Source organism: Marmota monax, unplaced genomic scaffold (genome assembly GCF_021218885.2).
Source record: "Marmota monax isolate L192 unplaced genomic scaffold, Marmota_monax_Labrador192_F-V1.1 WCK01_AAM20220418_F8-fsc00109, whole genome shotgun sequence".
Classification (NCBI taxonomy): domain Eukaryota; kingdom Metazoa; phylum Chordata; class Mammalia; order Rodentia; family Sciuridae; genus Marmota; species Marmota monax.
This window is the reverse complement of record NW_026695229.1, coordinates 6,400,137-6,416,590: the sequence shown is the minus strand read 5'-3', so window position 1 is coordinate 6,416,590 and position 16,454 is coordinate 6,400,137. Positions and strand designations below refer to the sequence as shown.

Here is a 16,454-nt window from a genome sequence, read left to right as displayed (position 1 = left end):
GCCCAGGCAAAAGCTGCTGTTTACACAGGAGGCTCATAGACTTGGTAGGGTGGGGGATTTCAGGGGGCAGAGGCTGATAGGAAAACCTCCAGGCTACTCCCACAGGAAGATTCTTGCCTCTTTAGTAAGCTGCTCCGTTCAGGCATGTCCTTTGGCCAACTTTAGCACAGTTGCTCAGTAGAAAGTACTGTCTGGAATGTGTGCGGAGAAACTCACATTTTACCAGCCAGGGTAGGAAAGTGGCAAGTGACAAATATTAAAAACATACTCCTAAGACACATGTTGGGTGCAGGTCAGTGAAATTTCGCTTTTCAGGAGAAGGTATTTTTCATTCCTAAATTCCTTCATTTTTTCCCCTCTTCTTTCCAGGAGAAATTTTCCAAAGGGACTTTTTTTTTTTTTTTCTTTTTAAAAGGAAAATATTTTAATTTAGATGTAGTATAATATCAAAAGGCTTTTATTATTATTCAACAATAAGCCATCAAGATACTTTTTTTTTGGAGGGGGTGTACTGGGGATTTAAGTCAGGGGCACTACCTCCCCAGCCCTGTTTTGTATTTTATTTACAGACAGGGTGTCACTGAGTTGCTTAGTGTCTCGCTTTTGCTGGTCCTCCTGCCTCAGCCTCCTGAGCTGCTGGGATTACAGGCATGCCACTGGGCCTGGCAAAATACTTAACATTAGTTACTATGTGTCAATTACCTTGCAGTCTTACTTTTATGTCCAAGTTATTTTTACCAAGTGAGAAACTATATAAACAGAGTGATTTCCCCTATGAAAGTTGATGGAAGAATTCTAAATAAAATATTAAAGCCCAATGACATATAAGTGGTACACTGTATTGTTTTTCACAGAATATTCTGGTTCTTCTTCTTTGCATTGCTCATTCCTGTGGAGGATTATACATCCCTGCCTTGTTGAACTTATAGGTGTGACATGTAATTTGTTCTGTGAGTAGAAGTGACATGATTTCTAAGCAAAAGTTAAGGGAGAACCCTTGGTTCATAATATCATCTTTTCCTTCTTCCTTAATAGGTAATGTTTCAGATGGCAGCTACTCAAAGGCCTTGAGTTCTGGAACAGCTGACCCACTGTATGACATGTAGCATGAACAAGAAATAAATGCTTGTAAGCTCCTAAGGTTAGGGGCTATTTGTTACCACACCTCAATCTAGGCCACCCTGGGTGTTAACAGGGACTAAGTGTTGTTTATTCCAGGAATGCAAGGGTAGTTCAATATTAGTAGATCCATTAATATAATTCTTCAGAGTAATAGAGCTTAGAAGGGAAATTGCTGGTTTTTTTTAGATACTAAAAGACATTTGATAAAAATTAAGTATATTAAAAATAATCAGAGGAGAATGGATAATTCCTTATGAGTATGATAATTCCTTATGAGTATGTATGGATAATTCCTTATGAGTATGTCTGATCTCTTACAAAGCCACATGTATTAAATTATAGGGGTCTACCCTGATGACCTCATCTAATCCTAATCAATCTGCAAAACTGCCAGGAGCAACAGGGGTACAAACCTGTGTTCCTAGCTACTCTAGAAGTGGAGGTGGGAGGACTGTTTGAGCTCAAGAGTTTGAGAGCAGTCTGGGTAGCATAGTTAGAAACTGTCTCAACCAAAAAAATAAAAAACTTGCATAAAAATGCAAAAACATTCTCTTGAAAGGCAAAAAAGCAGAACTGTACAAATGGAAAGATGTATCATGTTCTCAGATAGTAAGATTTTTCATCTTAAGTATATGTCAGTTCTCCCCAAGTTAAATTTAATGTGGTATCAATAAAAATATTAAATTTTTCAAGTTAGACAAGCTAATTATGAACTTACTTTATAAACATGAGTAAACAAAGGAAGACAGAATCCCTGCAAAGAAAAAAAGAGAGAGTCAATCTTACCAAAATTAAAACAAAATACTGAGCTGGGCACCATGGCGAACATCTGTAATCTCAGCTACTTAGAAGGCTAAAGGAGGAGGATCCCAAGTTCAAGGCCAGTCTGGACAACTCAGTAAGACCCTGGGCTGGGGATACAGCTGAGTGGTTAAGTGCCCCTGGGTTCAATCCCCAGTACCTTGCAGGGGTAAAAAAAAAAAAAAATCTCTATGCCAGAGGCAGATTTGAATTCATTATGCAAACTCTAAAAGAATTTCAAATGAATCAAAGACCTAAATGTAAATGGATTATATGCCTAGACTTAATGGCTGATGTGCACCTCCACCTCCAGAGTAGCTAGGAACACAGGTTTGTACCCCTGCTGCTCCTAGTGGTTTTGCAGATTGATTAGGATTAGATGAGGTCATCAGGGTGGACCCTATAATTTAATGCCAGTGGCTTTGTAAGAGACCAGACTGTAATATATACCTAGACTTTAATGGCTGAGCATCTCTAATCTGGAAATCTAAAATGAAACCATATAAGTACTAGCAGAAAAGAAAGTATGGATAAATTCTTTTGTAATCTGGAAATGAAAAAAAACTCCAGACCATGATTCAATGTTTAGAATAAGGAAAATTAATCAATTTGATTAAATAAAAAATTTCTGCAAGTATGATAGTAACAAAAGCAAAAAAAAAAAAAAAAGATAAATTATGGGAAATATTATCAATTTAAATAAAATATTCCTAATTTGCAAAGACCTTCCAAAAATTGAGAAAAATAGCAATCCAAAAGGAAAATGGGCAAAAGACATGAATAAATTTACAGAAAAATGACCACAACTCCAGCATACTAAGAAGATACTCAACTTTGCATAAAGGAGATACCAGTTTTCTTCTGGAACTTGGCAGCAATATCTAAAATTTGACAACCTGTTTTCTTGGTAGACTGTGATAAAACAGATATCCTAAAATTGTTGGTGGTAACAAAAAAATGGTAAATCTGTGGAAGGGAATTTGACAGTATCTAGAAGTATTTCCAAGTGCACTACCTACCTAGCAATCTCACATGTAGGATTCCTTCCTAGAGATGTGCAGGCCGAAATATAAAATTCCATTTGTGCAAGATAATTCAATATAGTATTATGTGTAATAGCAAAAATCTGGGGGGGAAAAACCACTGAACATTTATTTTTACAATATCCAGTGGTGAAGAAGTGGTCAAATAAACTTTGTTACGTCCAAATAATTGAGGGGAATCTATACTTCTGAAAAGGGATTAGAAATATACTGCTAGGGACATATAGGTTCTAGATTACTTGTCCAATATGCTTGGGATCAGAAATGTTTCAGATTTTGGAATAAATGTCTAGACTTTAATGGCTGAGCATCTCTAATCTGGAAATCCAAAATGCTACAAAATACAACTTTTGAACATATATCAACACTCAAAAAGCTTTTGATTTTTGACTCAGAGATGCTCAATACATACATGTACACACACATGCACACACACACACACATTTTAATTGGTTCTTTTTAGTTTGTCAGTGAATGGATGGATCTGGAGACTATCAATCTATATTTTTAAGTGAAGGGCAATGTGATTAGTAGGCAAACTTTCTCTCTTTTTTAAAAAAAGGAGTTGTGTGTTGGCTTCTACTTGCAAAAAGAAAAAAGGGAAGTATAAAATCAAAAGTAGTTAGGGAAGAAAACAGAGGGAGTTGTATGGAATAGGGATGTTGAACTAGACCTTCCTGAAAATGTACTGTCTTATGGTCTTGACATTGGGACCGTGTTTACATAAGTTAAAAATGAACATTTCTAAAGTATTTGAAAAATTGAAACAAATGAGCCATATAGAGAAGAAATATTTCAAGTGACTGTGGAACTATTGACTCAACATGCTTGGTAGGATATATTCTATAAGCACAAACTCCAAGAAACCTTCAGCTACATTCATTTGTCCTGTGTTAGCAAATATACTTAATAGGTTCACAAATACACATACTTGAGACCTCTTCTTCCCACATTCGAATGATAACTCTCTTCTCTAACAATGGGAAACCTGGCTCTCATTATCCTAGGTATATGTCCTAGTCTGTTTAAGTATCATATATACAAAAGGGAGTTCCAGAATTGCTAACTGTAAAAGCAAAAAACTATTAGAGATCAAAGTTTCAAATGTTTTTAAAGGTAAAATTTACATCTAGCAAGATGCACAAATTTGAGTATAAACAATTCCATGTGTTTTTACAAATGCTTGCACCCATGTAACCCATACTCTATTAAGATATTGATCATTTCCCTTGGCCCAGAAAATTCCCTTAGGCTCCTTCCCAGTCAGTTCTCTGCTTCTGCTCCACCCCCAGAGGGAACCATACATTTTTTTTTTCACTGTAAATTCCTTTTCAGTGCTTGGAATTTGCCTTAAAGTATTCCACACATGAATCTAGAAGGCAATATTTTAAGTTTGAAGCTGGCCAATTGGGAGTTTATTTTACTCTTTTCTCACCTTTGTAAATTTCTGAAGCTTTCCATAAAAGCATTCTTTAAAAAAATGATAATTTTTCAGTGTTAATTTAGGGATAGTCTCAAATAATAGGCTACTAAAACTCTCTTTAAGATCCTCCATGAATTCTCAACATAGACCTATATTTTAATTAACAAGCATCAGGACATATTAGGCAAAACATCTCTTTTCCCAATATCCTAACATCTTTCTTATCCTGAGATTTTTCTTATAGACCAAAATTTTATTTAAATCCAGGAGGATACTGTGGTAAGAATTTACTTTAAGCACTTACTTTAATATGGTATTTATCCTAAAAATTCAAGAAAAGGTAGGGCTATAGCTCAGTGAGAGTGTTTGCCTAGCACATACAAGACCCTGGATTTGATCCCCAACATCTCTCTTTCTCTCTCTCTTTCACACCACACACACCAAGAAAATATGCTTGAGAAAGTAGTAAGATTTAAATAATAATTATCAACTCAAGGCCTTTTTTTTCCTCCTATAATTTCAGATGGATGATTAAAATGAGAATAAGAAATAAGAGCATAATCAGGAAAGATACTTTTAAAAGAAAATGACTAAGAGAATTACAGTACATTTTAAATGATACTTAGGAATGACCTTAACTAGCCAGGTATGGATGCCTGTAATCCCAGCTATTTGGGAGGCTGAAACAGGAGGATCATAAGTTCAAAGTCAGTCTGAGCAACTTAGGCTCTGTTTCAAATAAAAATAAGAGCCCTTGCCTAGCAGGTATGAGGCCCTGAGTTTGATCCCCAATACCACACTAAGTGAACAACTGTCTTCACCAAAATATCATCTTTTCTTCTTACAGGTGGATTTTCCTCCTACTCTGTATATCTGTCTCCTAGCTACTTCTCTCTGCTGTAAAGTTTGCTAGCCTTTTCCAAGTGGTCTCCTTCTGGGCTTGACTCATTTCCTTCTGGTAAGCAACTCAACTGAGAATTCATGTTCTGGAAGTGTGCTAAAAGGCTTGGTAAATGCATACCAGCAGCAGAAAGTTTGGAGTGGCTATCTGACATGTGAAAACTGTGATCTTGTCAAGAAACCCGGTATATTCATAAGACGTTTCCAATAGCCAGCAGGTAAATACTTTTCATCTAAACAAAAAAGAAAAGCTGGTGTATTTCCTAGTTTAAAATTGAAATTTGCTTTTTAAAAGCAGTTGTTCTCAAGCAGTTTCAAAAATGGAATTATTCTACCCCTAAGACAGCTTAGATGTAGGACTTGAATTTTAAATTGGAGAGAAACACAAACCAGTGATTGCAAAACACATCCTTAGTGGTTTGACTGAACTCAAAAAATAGTATTTATAAAGGTATATAAAAGGTATGTTTACAAAAGTATAAGTGCAAAGTTAGCCTCTTTATAGGACTTCATTTCCAAAAAATTCACTGTTCAAAACAAAGTACGATGAACAAGATGGAGTGGGAACACTTCTTCCTAATTCTTCCTTGTGCCTCAAAAATAAACACAAGATTATGTTGGAAAATGGAGAAAAAGCTGATGGGCTAGGAACCTCAGGACCCAAGGTATAATAATACAGCATTGAGTTCCCTGAGTTTTGTTTGTCTCCTATTTCCAGAATGGTGCTGGAGAAATACCAGCTCAGGAATGCCAAAAAGAGGACAATAAAAGCCACAACAAAAGCCAGTTTTCTCTAGCCAAAGGACCAGGGAAGGGGCAACCTAGAAAGAATATTCAGATAGTAACCCAACACCATGGGAAGAAACCAGGACCCCAGCAACACACATCAGCAAAGCCAAGTGGAGGCCTAGACTTCCTTCCTTACCTGGCTGAAATGGGCCTCCTGGACTCTTCCTGGAGTGGTATCCCAGAAGGCCCAGAGAGGAGCCCAGACTCTTGCCAGCAGAGTCAATGTGCTCTAGTGGGAAGCAGCAAGGAAGCACACTTTGTGCCTAGAGGCTGAGTAAAGCCCAAACTTTTCCTGTCAGGCAGCAGTGAAGCGGTATCATAGCTCCATTTGTCCACTGACATGGTCTTAGAGGACATCTACTAAAATGAGTTTAATAAGATCCAGAATCTTTGAACACCCCCCTCCCCAACCACCCCCCCCCCCATGGAAGAAAGCCCCTCTGCCACCTGTGCCTGCATCTGCCATTGCTCTTATTATACCATATGCATTGCTGGATGCCACTTGCTGTGTCCATTCCACTAGTCCCTTTGCTCCTAGGCTTCATGTCACCTGTGCTGGGCATAGACACTTCCTCCATGGATGCTAACTGAACATTACAGGGTGAAATGCTAACATTTGGCACTTAACAGAAGCAGAATTAACAAAATCCTAGAGTGCAAAAGGGTGGGTCTCATTTGCTTTTCAGTTCTCCAATATTAAGGAAACTGAAAACAACTTTAATTGACTGGAGAAGAAAAGTGGGATCATTTCATTATTAACTGTATAGTTTAGAATAAAAGGAGGTCAAAGGAGTATTCACATTAAGAGGATAATGGCAACCTACAGCTATAACTTTTACTGAACAAAAATAAAGTCATACAGTGGCAAAAAACAAAACACAAAACCATAAAACCCAAATGCCCAGTAGGATGGAAAGTCATACTTTGATACCAAGAACAAGGCAAATCTCAACTTGAGTTAAGAAGAGACAACAAATGCCAATCCCAAAATGACACATAGATTACAGGTTTTTAGAACAGTCATTAAAAAAAAAAAGTCTCGATGAGCAATTATGAACATTCTTGAAACAAATGGAAATTTAACAAATGAAAGAAAAAGAATAAAATGAAATGGTTCTACAGTTTAGGAGAGGATAACAGTGAACCCAAAGACAAAAAAGAAATGACCCAATCTGGCTGGGGGTGTGGCCTAGTGGTAGAGCACAAGCTTAGCATGTGAGAGGCTCCGTTTAATCCCTAGCATCAAACAACAAAAACACCAACTCCTCAAAGATCTTGGAACATCATGGAAAGAGCAAAAATATGATAAATACAATAGATTTTCCTTCTCTAGCTTCTTAAACTGTTTGATGGTGGGAGCAAAATGTATTAACATTGCTTGACGTGGATCTCACTGCATATAGAGGATATATTTAATACAATTAGGTTATAAATGGGGGACAGACAAGGGACATAAGTTCTACATTTCACTCAAACTGGCAAAATGTTGACATTGACTGATCTTCAGAGCAATGACATAGTTCCCTAATTTGGTTGTGTTGGTGGGTACAGGAAGCTACATGTGATAAAATGCCATACACCCACATTACACTAATGTGTTTCCTGGTTTTGATATTGTATGGTAGTTGTGTGAGATGCATCTGTACTATCTATCTCTCAGTTATTATTTAAAAATTGAAACAGGACAAGGATAGGACAAGAATGTGGCTTTAAAAGAGGTAGGGATGAGGTAATAATCTCCCCTTCCTGAATAATTCCCAGTTTTCTGAAGATTAAACATGCCTCTTCCCAGCCTCCAAAGTCTCTCGATTACTGAGCCCAGATTGATTTATGTTCTAGGTACACTTCTCTCACAATATAGCAGAAAACTTGTTATTTTTAATAATACAGATAACTAAAGAGATATTTATTTTCACAGAATTCATCCCAATATATTGAAACTAAGAATATTTTTATGTGAAAAGCTGAAATACTACTGTTAATATATTTGGTAAAAATAGCTTCTAATAAAATTCTCACTTAAGAATGTAATCAAAGTCATAAGAATATTCTGACATGCAAAATAAGCTATACCTCGAAGAACTGTGTTTACATTAATTTTATTTTTCCTCAGTACCGGGGATTGAAACCAGGAGCATTTTACCACTAAACCACATCCTTAGCCCTGATCTTTTTTTGAGACAGGGTCTTGCTACTCAGGTTGACCTTGAATTTATAATCCCAAATTTCTGGGATTACAGGTGTACACCATTTTACCTAGCCCATGTTGGTTTTAAATAGAAAATGTCTCCCCTATTGCGAATATATTTAGATTAGAAAAGGCTGAGTGTTGTCAAGCTTTTTTCTGTAAAGGGCCATATGGTAAAACATTCAAGCTTCATGGGCCATAAGATCTCTGTCAGCAACTACTCAATCCTGCAGTTTTAATGTGAAAGTATCTAGAGACAAATGTAAATGAAGAGGCGTGGCTGTGTTCCAATAAAACCTCATTTACCAAAGAGGCAACAGGGGCCACAGCTGCACTAGCCTAATCTTAGGTTACTTACTTATCCTCCACTTATTAAACAAAAAACAAAGTTAAATTAGATAAAAATAAATTTTAACATATATTGTGTTATGGACATTAAAATGGAGCCAAAGGAAGACTTCATAGAGGCAAAAGCCCTTGACTAGCAGTCAAGGTTTTGAAACCTTCAAGAATTCTGTCCTTTGTTTTGCCAGTTACTAGCTGTAAAATCTTGGGCAGATCACACATTCCCTGAGATTCCATTATTTCATATGAAATTTGAAAAAATTTCAGGCAGGTAGTCTTTCCAGTCTAAAAATGAATTTCAATTCAGCTGACTTATTCCCACTGTTTCCATCAAAAGTTTCAAAAGAAAACTAATTTCTACCTAAACAATTTAAAATGGTTAAGTTCAAAGAACTAAAAATAGGCATTGAAAGATTTGGAATATTACAATCAAACAAAAAAAAAAAAGAAGGAAAAATATGAAGCATCAAAAAACAAAGGATCTAAAATAAACAAAACAATCTTGAGAAAGGAATTAGAAAGCCTATTTTACCTGAGATTTTAAAAGTTTTGACAAAAAGATGAACAACAAATTAATGGGACAGAAAAGTCAATTCACAGATATTTGGTCAAATGGTTTAATTAGTCAAAGACACTGAAACTATTTAATGAGGAAAGGATTATCTTTAAAAATGATGCTGGAAATGAACATTCATACACAAAGGTACTTGACCCCTACCTTCCTATGGGTCAAAAAAAATCTATTCAAGGTGGATCGTGGTTCTAAACCAAAAAGCTAAAATAATAAAGTTCCTAAAATAATATTTTCATAACTTTGGGGAAGGTGATTATACAGAAAACATTAAATTGAAAATTGATAAACTTTTTTTCAACAACATTAAAGCCTCCTTCACACTGAAAGAGACTGTTAAGAAAATAAGCAAGCCACAGAGTGGGGTTGGGGGGGGGGGGAATAAGCTTTGTAGCATGCTGAGGTGCAGCTCAGTGGTAGAGTGCTTGCCTATACTGTAAGGCCCTGGGTTTGATCCCTAGCACTGAAAAAAAGAACTTATATGCAGAATGTATAAAGGAGTCATTAACCAATTAAAAAGGTGGGGAGGAATGGACAAAAGAATTATTTATAAGCACATGAAAAAAATGCTCATTAGTCATCAGGGAAATGCAAATTAAACCACCATGAGATACACCACATAACCAACCAGGAGAGTGGGTGGGATGAAAAAGATGGATAACAACAAACATCAGCAATTCTTTGTGCCACTCATACATTGTGTTGGTGGGAACAGGAAATAGTACAACCCTTTTAGAAAACTGTTGGGCGGTCTCTCAAAAAAGAATTAAATATGCGTTCATCCTAAGACCTAGTGATCCTATTCCTAGTTTTTCAATCTGAAAGTAACAAAAGCATGTTCATAAAAGTCTCTGTTCAAAAACATTTATAGCAGTTTATTCATAATAGCTCAAAACTAAGACAGTTCAGGGGTTCATGAATAGAAATACAGATGCGTAAACAGTGGTGTATTCAAACAGTACTACACGGCAATAAAAAAGAACCAACCATCAATGCAAATGAATCTCACAGAGAAGCTGAGTAAAAGCAGAAGCGAAAGTCAAATAATTAAAAATATAATTTTATCAGTCTAATTCAAATTTCTTCAAATGTGAACTTAAAATGTATTTGCTGATACTCGGGCTCATTTTTCCCCACATAAAACTGTCCATATTGGTGTTCAGTAAGGATATATATTACTTCTAAATAGCTGAGGCCTCTATGCACTGAGCCACATAACACCCCACACACTACTGAGAACTGTAATTCACCTCTTGTCTAACAGAATCTAAGTGATCTTTATAACCTCCTCTCTAATAAATTTTCCTTCAAACTGAGGTCAGCTGAAAAAGTTTAAGAGAATCCACAATCAGCATCTGTCTTCCCTCTTGTAACAACTACAGAACAGCATTTTCTCCTACTTTGCATGGGAAAACGATGACAAAACACAAGAATAATTTTCTGGCCGGGTTCGGTGGCGCATACCTGTAATCTCTGGGCTCAGGAGGTGGAGGCAGGAGGATCATGAGTTCAAAGCCAGCCTCAGGAATTTAGTGAGGCGCTAAGCAACTCAGTCAGACCCTGTCTCTAATAAAATACAAAATAGGGTTAGGGATGTGGCTCAATGGTAAAGTACCCCTTAGTTCCCCTCCAAAAAGCTGTTGGGCAGTCTCTTAAAAAAAATTAAATATGCATTAATCCTAAAATGAACCCTAGTCCCCCTAAAAATCCCTGGTACCTGCCCCCAATTTTTTTTTTTCTAAATAAAAGTTACACATTTTACATTTTTCATAAAGATCTCATCACACTGAAGTATCCTGTTGTTAATTATAATTAAAACTGGGTTTATAAACTGTATCAATAAACTAACAGTACTGTTTAGTCCTTTATAAATTTGGTCATTGAAAAATAAGTATTAATAGCATTAGATGAATATAGTGCTGCTTGGCAAGTCATTAAGAGAAAGATTTTATTTGGTCTAATACGTGAAGGCTCTTCAGGCTCTCTTTATAACATGTAAACCAAAAAGTACCAATATACCTTCATAAGTATATTCTGAGGGCTTTTAAAAAAAGCACCATAAACTTAAGGTACAAAAATAGCTAAGGGCCAGTAATGCCAGTGGCTCTGGAGCCTGAGATGGGAGGATCGCAGATCTAGGCCAGTCTGTAGCTCAGTGGTTAAGTTGTCCCTGGGTTCAATCCCCAGTACCAAAACAAAAGTAGCTAAGGATGCAAACTGGCTAACTAAAAGAAAAAACATTTTTAAAAATAAATGGAGTAATTACATTAAATATATTCACTCTGAATGTAATACCAAACAGTTTTGAAAAAGTTCAAATGATTCTGGCTTCACAACTGGAGAAATCTATCAAGTACATACAAGTGTCACTCAACAGCAATTTTTTTTTTGGGGGGGGGTCACATATCCCCTATTTCTATGAAAAATATTTAAATATATTTGCCTCAAACTATGTTTTACTTCTTTCAAGACTTACCTGAGTCTTAACTTTGTGACCATGGGTTTTCACTGAATGGCAGAGTTACCTCTTTCCCCTTTTAGAGCTTGTTTGGAGATGCTAGTTTCCTGCTGTGCATGGTGGTTCACACCTGTAATCCCAGAGACCCAGGAGGCTGAGGCAGAAGGATATCAAATTCAAAGCCAGCTTGGCACACTTAGACCCTTTCTCAAAATAAAAAATAAGAAAGGCTGGGGGCGTAGCTCAGTGGTAAAGCCTGAGTTCAATCCCCTGTACTGGAGCGGGGGAAAAGAAGCTACTTTCCAAGAAACTATATAATTAAGCCAGTTTAGTGACAAAACAGAGCAACTGTTTGAACTACACAATCAATTTCATTCCAATGGTGTCTAACAATACCAGGTACTCTGGCAGTTTTGCCTAGCTGGGCTAGATGAGATTATAGATGGTGTATAAATGTCTAGCACAATACACTATTATTATAAAACTGGAGCTTAGGTACTGTCAGTGTTGTGATTTTGACATTTGAGAAGTGCTAGGCAGAGAGCTTTGTGTGACACCCTAGTCATACTACAAAGGGAAACATCTGAGTCAGTCCTAGTGTGGAGCACAGGTGTGGCTTCAGTGTACACAGTATACAGATGACAGACAAGCTGTATTAATGAGAATTTATATAAAACACTCAGCCTAAGAAAACATAAATAAGGACTCAGACTTTTTTGTGTGAGGATATTTAGTTACTTTAAGTAATACAGTATACACTTTTTTATATTTCCATTTTTCATTATTTTTATTACTTATTTTGAGGTGGGGTCTTGCTCTGTTACCCAGACTGGTCTCAAACTTCTGGGCTTACATGATCCTTCTGTCTCAAACTCTATTGTGTGTCTTGTGTATGTATTCATATATATATATATACACACACATATGGATTTTTCCCCCCCTTTTTGATCTTGAGGATTGAACCCAGAGCCTCACTGCTGAGCTACATTCTGACCTAAAGTTAAGTCCTTTGGGATAAGGTACCTCCCTAATGACAAAATATCCAATGTTAGTTTTTTTTTTTTTTTTTTAAATGAATGAAAGCAAAGGATTATAAATATTTTGGCATTTTATGTTTCCTGGTATAGTTTGAGGGCTGATAAACTCAACAGACGTAGAGGCTCAGTGACCATTCTGACTATGCTTTGTATCTCTCCTTTCTCTCTTCTAGAAGATTTCATTAACTTTGGGATTAAAACAATATAATATCATCTTGTCACTGATCAAAGAAATCAAAGTGCTGATCAGATCACACTGATACCTGTGAGTGCCCCAAATTAAGTGATGAGTATGGGAGAGGGGCAAGGAGGTAGTAGGGGCACAGCCTGGGAGAGAGGACAGAAGAGAATGGTGTGACAACAAAAGGAATGGTTGAAGAGATGATACTTGTTTAACATTCTTGGCTTACCAAGCCAGATCTTGGAGACCAGAATAATCTCAGAGGTAAAAAAAAAAATCTCTTCTTTTATTGTAATGTTGAAGAGGAAAAAAAAAAAAAAGCCACGGATGGGTTATAAACATTAGGCAAAAACAGAGAGAAGCCAAATCAGGTCAATATAAAGTAATAAAACACAAAATAAGACATTGCAATACCATAATGATGGTATTCTATGTCTCAACAATTTAGAAGATGTCTATTTAAAATCTTGTCCCTCTATGCAAAATAAAAAATTATTTTAGTAAAGTTATCAACATATATACATACAAATAGAGAAACACATGAATAATGCAAAAGAGATTTATCAGTGATGTAATTTTGGCACTTTTACTTGGATTTTTAAAGAAAAGTGAATACAAACATCTTTGTACACAAATTCTCATTGTAGAGAAACAGGATGTAGAATTAAAAGGTGCAAACATCTCCCTTCTTAAAAATAACATTGAAACAGAGAACTTTACCTGTTAACCTTCAGGTTGGCAACTTCTACAAATCTGGCTTGATTGATCTAACTCCACAAGTTTAACAAAATTATTTTTGCTTATATCAGTGATACTGTGATATCCACTTCTAGTACATGTACCATTTGGCCAGAGGTCCATAAATAATAATAATGTTTTCAATGTAGAAATCTTAAAAGTTTTAAAGGGAAATACTGCTCAGTAAATAAATTCTCCTGGAATTTCTTGTAGCAAAGGTTCTTCAAATTTAAATCGTTTGGAGATGGCCTTTTGCTCCATTTTCTCTTTTTCAGACTGTCTGCATTGTCCTAAAGTATACGAAGCAACTACAATTAACTCCTCTGTCACAAGCGATTCCTCGGTTTCTGGTTTCTCAGTATCTGCTTTAATTTCAGGCACAGAATCACCTTGTTGGAAGGCATTTGCTTCTTCTAATGACTCTTTCGTCCTAAAAGAAGAATCTTGAATACTGCTCTGTGTCAACCATGGGTGTTTTAGACATTCTTCAGCAGTGGCTCGATCTCTGTATAAAGACAAATTTTCATACTTAGGACAACATAAAAACTTCGACTGAAATTCAGAGCACAAGGTTTACTGTGAATTCTGAATAAAACCAGAAGTTTTGAAAATTTGAGTACAATTGTCCATAATGTTGAAAAATAGTATTTTTAAGTAAAATAGTATTTTCTCTAAAAAGTTCTCTTGAGAGACCAGGATCAGACAGAAACTATCTACTAAGGACTGGCTGTCATTTCACTGTCAATTTCTACTAATGAATAGTGACACATCTGCAATAAAATTTTTCTAATTAATATTTAAATCTTAGTATAATGAGGTGTGCAGTACAGGTCAATATGTTATTCATTTTTATCAGTTTTCCTTTCAACACATATATTAGGCCAAACTAGATGGCTAGTTTCTTTTTTCCTGTTTGTTTGTTTTACAATACTGGGTATTAAACTCAAAGACACACTATCACTGAGATAAATTCCCAGCAATATTTACTTAGATATCGGGGGACTGAACCCAGTGGCATGTTACCACTGAGCTATATCCCCAGTCCTTTTTATTTTTTATTTTGGGATACTGTCTCACTAAATTGCCAAGACAAATTTACAATCCTCTTGCTTCAGCCTTCCAAATGGCTACTGGCTTGCACCACAGTGTCTGGTTAATTTAACTTCATGTCTACATTTTTGTGTCTTCATTTTGGGATTTCAGTTGTTGGAATACTTTTGTTCAGAGAAGACTACTCAAAAATTGACAAAAATCAGGCTAGGGGTATAATTTGATGGTAGAGGACATGCTTATTAACATGTGCCACGGCCATGGGTTCATTTCTCAGCTTCCCTCCCTCCCACCCAAAAAAGAAGATAAAGATGAATATTAATACTTACTCTGGTTTCTTAACTAAAAGTCTCTTGATGAAGTCAATAGCGGTTTCAGACACAACATCAAATTCTTCCTCAGAATAACTTAAATTCATCTGTGAGATGTTCAAGAATGTTTCCTGTTTATTATCACCTAAGAAAGGTGATATTCCTGTAAGCATGACATAGGTTAACACTCCAATGCTCCTAAATCAGAAAGAAAATAAAAGAAAACTTGGTATCATATTAATTTCTTGAAACCAATTTTTAAAAAATATTTATTTTTTAGTTGTAGTTGGACACAATCTTTATTTATTTTTATGTGGTATTAGGGATCGAACCCTGTGCTAGGTGAGAGCTCTACCACTGAGCCACAACCCCAGCCCCTCTTGAAACCAATTTTGTCAATTTTTCTTTCATAAATAACTCTTACCACATATCTGTTGCCATGCTGATAGGATCATAACTAAGGATTTCAGGAGCTAGTATCAAAAACAGAAGAAAATATTTAGTTTTGTGGAAAAAATGCCTAATTTGCTCATAGAGGTAAAAAATTAAAGTAAGCCTTAGAAACTAATAAAGCACTATCATCAAGGTTTGGGTTAAAACAAAGTAAATTAACACTATAATTCAAATTAGTATGAATTAATATGAAGTCTAAACTAGATGTTTGTAGTTAACTTTTCATATTTCCACCCTTGTGGTTGAGTCCTAGTATTTAAAATGAATGCCTAAATACTGCAATTTGAATTTGAATGCCTAAATACTGCAATTTATACTGACAATTTTTGAGACCTTTCTCTTCTCACACCATCTAATTGGGCATCATATTGTCTATTATAATAATAGCCTTGAAATCTCTCTCAGAGCACCCACACCTCTTCTGTTCCAATCCAGTACATAGCACTTTCACCTCTCATAGCTCAGGGATAGAACATATGCTTAAGCATCCACGAGGCCACCAAAAAAAAAAAAAAAAAAAAAAGAAAAGCAAACTTTTTTAGTCTTATAGGAAAAACATCACCAATTTGGTATTTTACTTTTGAAAGTGTTCCATTTTTAAATTTAATCCACAGGAATTAGTTAAATTTTTTTTTGTGTGTGTGTGTGTGTGCGGTCCTAGGGATCAAATTCAGGGCCTCATGCATGCTAAGCAGACACTCTACCACTGAGTCACATCCCCAGTCCAGGAATGAATCTTTGATGGAGGAATTTTAATATAGCAGATGGCTGGCCCCCTTTGAATGTGAGTTCCCTGATGAAGGCGATGCCTGATGTTAAACACAAAACCATCTCACTCTTTCAAATACTTACCCACATATTCAGGAGTACCCATAATTTCTCGTAGCTCTTCACTGTTCTTCATTATTCTTGAAAGGCCAAAATCAACTATCTTAACGTCACCCAATGGAGAGTCACTTGTCAGCAGAATATTCTGAGGCTGAAAAATATATCCCCCCAAATATTAATAAAACCATGATAACACAAAACATGTAGCCCACAGAA

The 16,454-nt window shown here is 36.0% G+C and overlaps 1 protein-coding gene across 7 annotated transcripts in view; it reads right to left on the bottom strand.

Moving 5' to 3' along the window:
* Stk17a (serine/threonine kinase 17a) overlaps positions 1–16,454 on the bottom strand; it is a 47,754-nt gene that overhangs the window by 3,332 nt on the left and 27,968 nt on the right. The window contains exons 4-9 of one of the 7 annotated variants that reach the window (XR_009226086.1): positions 16,263–16,389; positions 15,382–15,430; positions 14,976–15,155; positions 13,579–14,101; positions 11,659–11,794; positions 10,647–10,748 (exon numbers count right to left, since the gene is read on the bottom strand). Coding sequence is in view for 1 of the 7 variants with exons in the window: in XM_046437860.2 (XP_046293816.1) it covers positions 13,777–14,101; positions 14,976–15,155; positions 15,382–15,430; positions 16,263–16,389 (681 nt within the window). In the remaining 6 variants the exon portion in view is untranslated. Of the gene's footprint in view, positions 1–10,036; positions 11,795–13,417; positions 14,102–14,975; positions 15,156–15,381; positions 15,431–16,262; positions 16,390–16,454 lie in introns of those variants that run through there. The other 6 variants (XR_009226084.1, XR_009226085.1, XR_009226087.1 and 3 more) reach the window with 6 other exon arrangements.